General features: G+C 41.5%; 1 protein-coding gene across 1 annotated transcript; it reads left to right on the top strand.

The window, feature by feature from the left end:
- Positions 1–1,132: 1,132 nt before the first annotated feature.
- Positions 1,133–5,006, top strand: LOC104948549 (oxysterol-binding protein-related protein 2-like; the record flags this gene model as incomplete). The annotated part of the gene is made up of 3 exons (XM_010774749.1): positions 1,133–1,249; positions 2,074–2,109; positions 2,273–5,006. Coding segments are annotated over 3 exons (256 nt in total), but the record flags the coding sequence as incomplete, so codon positions are not given.
- Between the last annotated feature and the right edge of the window lie 1,400 nt (positions 5,007–6,406).

Raw genomic sequence — 6,406 nt, 5'->3', positions numbered from 1 at the left:
TTTGTGGAGTTATCGCAGGAAATTAGCTCCATACACACACGCGCATGATGGCTGAGAGAAAGAGGAGCGTTGTGTGGAGCTATTTCACAAATGGCAATTAAAACTTAGCGAACTGTGATGTGTGCAAGAAGACAGTTCGCTACTCTGGCCACTTTGTAATGTTATTTTTCATGTTTGCACTTTAAATTTGTCAAAAGTAAAAAGTGTATTTGTCTATAAAAAAACTAGTCCTGTCTTTATTCATGAAAATGAATTCAGATTTAGTCTATTTATTATGCTTTCAGCTCAAAAATCATGTCATGCAGCTCTCCCCTATATGAAAGTACATAAGACGCTTTTCATTTAAAAAAGTATCGGTATCTGCGATAACTGTCCCTGAAATACTTGGTATCGGATCGAATCCAGATTTTGTGGTATCGCCCACCCCTAGTCCGTGGTCTCATGCAGCTGGATGATCCAGTAATGAGTGACCTGACACTGCCGACAGTAAAAATAAACATATTTATAACTAGTTTAGGTAGTTTGAGAGGTAATTAAAATAGCTAAGGGTGATGATCAGACTTGAAGTGTGTGTTTTGTTCCGGTCATTGCTCCATCACAGCGGGCGGAGCTGCAGGTGATCATGCAGAGCTGCGTGTCTCCTCTCCTGTCCGATTAGACTTCACTCACATTTATGTCCATATCGATCAAATCTAGCTGGAAGCTCCTGCTGGGTGCACTGTCCTGCGAGATACAAACACTGGGGCTATTCAAATCAAGTTTTATTTATATAGCACATTTTTAAAACGATTTTTGGTCGAGCCAGTGTGCTGTACATATAATAATTACCTTACAATAAAGACACTATACAGTAAAATATTGCGTCATCGTTATCAGGAAATGATCATTATATGGCGTAGACACGGAGCCGTTTGGCCCCCCGAGCGTTTCGTCCGCAGATCTACCCACCTTGGGACCCGTTATCGTTTTCTGCGTTTCCATGTCGGCCTCGTTAGGCCGAACCGTCTATCTGATAGAGAACTGTAGCAGATACGACCGTTATCGTCCTCGTGTGGCTGCAGACTAAGAGAGTTCAACACTACTGCCTTGGAGTTACGAGTGTATTATACTGAGCTAAACTGTATAAATACAGATGTTTTGTTTGTGTGTTACTTGCAGAGGAGGCCAGTAGGGAGAAGGAGCGTCTGGAGGAGAAACAGAGAGCGTCCAGGAAGGACAGAGCCAAGGACGAGGAGGAGTGGAACACCAGGTGGGAAACACACTCTCAGCAGAGTGCACTTATACACACAGATACTACAAACAGAGCAGAACTGTGTTGTTGTTAGCTCTGTTGTTCTACATTAGATCAAACTGGCCACCGTGCAAACAAGACGCCAACATGACCATCATCTGTCAAGAGCTTCAAAAACTGAATTAACATAATGTGATGAAAAGAAAGATGAGTTCATAGTTTTATTAAAAAAGTAGTGATGGACAAGATTTCTACATGTATTTCTTTGTTTAAGTTGAGCATTCGGAATTTCACATTTGGAAGTGGAAGATTTGTAATCCTCTTTTTATCGTCCAACATGTCAGCAGCACACACAGTGAAATTCAGATTTGCATTTAACCCCTCCAAGTATTAGGAAAAGCTGAACAACATATATCAGTTTAGGTACTTCATACATCTCTTTTTAGTCTAGATTTGCACACAAAGTTGCATTAAATAAACATGAAAATGAAAAGATTTTAACAATAAATAATACATTTAAGTAACTGCAGCTACATTTCACTGAAACTGTACCCAGTGACACAGAGAGGATGGCTTAACACCAGAACCACCAACATTCCATTACCCCCAGAACCGCCAATCACAATAGCGTCATCACTTGAGACATTAAATATGTAAATGACAAATGATTTAAAACTCAGTTAATGAGGTTAATTGTTAAATTGCTTCAGGTGGTAATTATAACTGATCAAAAGGTTCAGATTCATGCGCTTGTACAAACAGAAAACAGTGTGCAGTAACTTTGGATAATAACACAGGAATAATAAACGGAGCGCTCTCTTTTTCTCTCCCTCTCCTGACAGACCGTCTGCTTCTGTCTCATGCAGCTCACTGATCAAGTAATGACCCCCCAGTAAAGAATAAACACATTTATAACTAGTTTAGCATGTGTCAGAGGTCGATTGGATATCTGAGTGTGACGGTCCAACTTGAAGTGTGTGACGTTTAGGTGAAGAAATGTATCCTGAATCATTTCAAAAGGTGTGCTTGTGTGTGTCCCAGGTGGTTCCAGATGGGCACCAACCCGTACACCAACGCTCCGGCCTGGCTCTACACCGGGGGATACTTCAATAGAAACTACCAAGACCTGCCCGACATCTACTGATAGTCCTCCAGCCTCCATCATCCTCCTGTATAACATGCAATGTCGTGAAATGGAGAGAAATGTACAAAAAAGAAATCCACCTTCCCATCTTCATCTCACTGCCTCCATCCTCTTTAAACTGAGAGCGACAGAGGAGATTGAAACTCATCCACGTCTCTCAGCAGCCTGCTTCACGCCCTCTGAGTCTTCAGCTCTTTTTTTCTTTTTAAATCTCTGCTTATTCTCATTTTTGGTGATTTTGTCACATAGCGACCAGCACATTTTCTTACTGAGGGATGGCAGCGAGCTGGTGAAATCAACGGTTCATCTGAATGTTTAACACTTTTACTTCACACACTCTGAGAAAGCACCCCCCCCCACCTGACTGTCACACGTGTTGTTATGGAGTTAAATCATGAAGTAAAACATAAGTCACAGTGATGGCCTCTTTCTTTACATACTTTGAAAATAAATATAGGTGACATTGTACCCTGTAAGGAAGACTATTTTAAATGTTGGTGAAAGGAGCTCATTACTGTCTGTGTGTAATGTCCCTGAAACACTGTCCACCTCACATTAACCTTCTGCTAAAGGTTTATGTGCTGAAATGAATCCAGACAGACTACTAGAGAGCAGATGCTTCCTCGACAGCAGAGGGGAATGTGATGCCGGGAGGGGACCAGGAGAGGAACCACACACCATGTGACGTTCTCCTGCACAGCAACACATTAATTGACCTTTGAACCCCTGTCTGCACTTGGCTTCTGTTTGTCTGTAAACGTAGCTTTCTCTTGCAGTATAATTGTAAAGTACGATTGACGTTAACGAAAGAAATGAGGAAACACTTAACGGAATGTTCTGATGCAGCACGGCTAGCTGCTGAGTCGTAGCTGAGCTGTCATCCTCTGCTTCGTACATCTCTTCAAAGGCGGAGGAAATGTTGAAAGTTCTCTTTAGGCACAATTCTGCTTTCCACATGAGTTTGTCATTTATAACTGTATATACAACTCCCAGATTTGACACAACCACCACCTGTGTGGAGAGAATATAAGTACATGCATCAATTATTGTATAAATATGTACAGACACGTAAAGCCATATTAACTACAGGAGAGGGCACTTGTGTGAACGATGGCAATTATGAAACCTCAAGATTGACCTTATTATTGGCACTCACTTTAGCATGATTAAAAAAGGAAGCGTTACTCGTGTCAGTGTAATAATCTGCTGTGCAGTTGAATTGGATGTAAGAGTTAAAATGTCACTAAAAGAAACATATGTATAATCGTGTGTGTTCCTCCCACACAAAAGGGGCAGATCTGTCGTTTAATGTTCCGTCTTTGCTGTGTGTAAAATGTCCGATTCTGATTGTAGCAAAAAATAAACTTGTTAGATATCATCGGCAAGTCATACGCTCCCAAACTTTTTCAAATTGAAGCAAAAAGTACTCTAGTGAACTTAAGCACATTATAAGGGAAAGAGACACACAGAAACTTGATGAGTCATGCTCTGCACAGTCATAATAAATCCCTTTACGTGTCGGTTTGCTCGGGCAGATACAGTCTAAGGTTGTGAGGCAAGCTCATTTAAATTCATATGTGATTTATATATAAAGAACCTTCTACTTCCTGCTATCTGCAACACACACTACACACTTCCTGTTTGTGAGATTGTGACAGAAAACTACTAGTGAGAGAGCTTTTGTTGAAAAAGGGAACGTTGCACCCTAGTTTGCACTCCGTTAAACAACGATGGCAGTAGTGTAATACATCTATTCCTTTAGCAATGTTCATTTTAAATCACCATTCGATGCGTTTTGTTTCCTGCTATTTTAAATATCACATTCCATCAGTTCTATTTCACCAACTCTATGCAAGTGTTGCACCTCAACATGAATCTGTGTCCTCTGTTATTGTACTGTAGCTTTACATTCCTCGTAACACACACACACATTATCTCAATATACTCCGAATATTTGGAAGGAATTACACACATCTTGGACCAATTAATCTTTTAATTTGTGTTTAATTGTTTTATTTGATTTCTATGTCATGCTTAGCAACTCCCTTTTTCATTCCCTTGTTTTCGTTTGATTGTATTTATGTTTATTATTTATGATGTTTGCGGTTCTAGGAAATAATGATGTCGTTTTTTCTCTTTCTCCTAAAACATAATTCCAATGTAAAATCAATCACCGGCTTCACGCTTAGCTACTCATTAAAAATGAATCCCACAAACACTACATTAGTAGAACTGGTCGAATGCTAAATGAACCCAAACAGGAACAAACCATTGTTGGAAAGTGCTGATTCAGCGTCTACCCCTCACATTATTACTGTGTCATTAAACGCGCTCCATGTCGCTTTGTGTCGGTTCTTTCTACATGAATGCCTTCTGTGTAGTTTCTCCTCCTGCACTGTATCACGGGGTTGTTGTCGATGTTATGTGTGTACAAGTGCTGCACAGAGGTAATCACAAATGGCATATATCATTTTGTGCAATTGATTTATTTTTATAGTATTTAAACTGTTTTTGTTGAGAACGTTGTACCAGATGTTTTACTTTTGAGGTGTGGGTCATATCCAGTCTGTGGACAGCTTGGTAGAATAATGAAAGGGGGGGAAATGTCTACTAATAAAATCCTAATTTCAATTCATGGCCACTTCTCTTTTTCTTATCTGTATTTTTAAGAGAGAAGTCACAAACATTAGGGCTTGCAGCACATGTTACTGCGCCGGTGGCAGGCATCACAGAAGGGGTTTTGGGGAACTTTGCACCTTCTACCTGGGAGATTGGAGACCCAGGCCATACCTGATCACCAGCCAGGTCATTTCCCAAGATGATCTGTATGCCCCCCATAGGCAGAGAAGGACGCACTCCCATGACCACATCCCCTTGCAGCAGACTGAGACTAATGTCAGTTTATGCTGTGGAGCAGAGAAGACGGTTAATCCCATCCCCTGGACCTCAACACTGGAACCGGTGTCTGTCTTAGGAGAGAAAGGTAACACAGAACCAACAATAAACGAGTCCAACGCCCCTGAGTCCCTTAATATCTTTGCCGGTACCTTCTCTTTACTTCCGACAAGTGAAACAAAACCATCAGAAACAAAAGCTTTATACCCAGGGTCTATCTCCTCATGCTCACTGACAGGAGCCTGAATTACCGATTCAGATAAAGAGGACTGAGTGTGTTTCCGCACAGCCGCAATGACACTTTCCCTTTCCACTGCACGTAACGATGCCACAGCCCCAGACGCAGGCCTGGACTTTCTCTTCCACTCAGGACAATCATTTCTCCTGTGTCCTTTATTAAAACAGTAATTACAGATAAGATTGGGGTCAAACTTACCGATTCCCACGGTCAATCCTAACTGGAAACTTATCTTTTCCTTCTGAAACACCTTTACTGAAGTGAGCCCCCGCACTACTCTCTTTGTATCCCACATCTCCACGACCACGACTGTCGCCAAAAAACACTTTATGGGTCAGAGTAAACTCATCTGCCAGCTTGGCTGCCTCTGAAACTCTGTTTACTTTCTGCTCATTAATGTAGGTAACAACACGGTCAGGCAAGGTACTTTTGAATTGCTCAAGCAAGATAAGCTCCTGCAGATCTTCCAGAGTTTTTACTTGTGAAGAAACACACCAACGGTTGAAACTAGTGGTTAAATCACGAGCAAACTCCATGTGTGACTGCTTCTCTTTTCTGAGTAACCTAAAACGCTGTCGATATGCTTCAGGTACTAACTCAAATGCCCGAAGTACAGCAGCTTTAACCAACTGGTAATTGCTACTGTCTTCAGCAGTCAAGGCAGCGAAAGCCTCCCGGGCCTTTTCAGTGAAGACACACTGAAGGAGAAGGGTGCGCTCAACATCAGACCAGTTTCGTGCCTCTGCTAGATGTTCAAATAACACAAAGAAATTGTCTGGGTCCTTTTCGTTGAACCTCGGAACTATCCTCAAATTAACAGCAACATCAAATGCTTGATTTGCAGGAACCTGACCTACAGTCTCTGCAGCTCTCCTAGTCTCAGATGGAAGCTTACCTT

This window comes from Notothenia coriiceps, unplaced genomic scaffold (genome assembly GCF_000735185.1).
Source record: "Notothenia coriiceps isolate Sejong01 unplaced genomic scaffold, NC01 NC01_scaffold00014535, whole genome shotgun sequence".
NCBI classification, from domain to species: Eukaryota; Metazoa; Chordata; class Actinopteri; order Perciformes; family Nototheniidae; genus Notothenia; species Notothenia coriiceps.
This window is presented reverse-complemented; position numbering and strand designations above follow the sequence as displayed.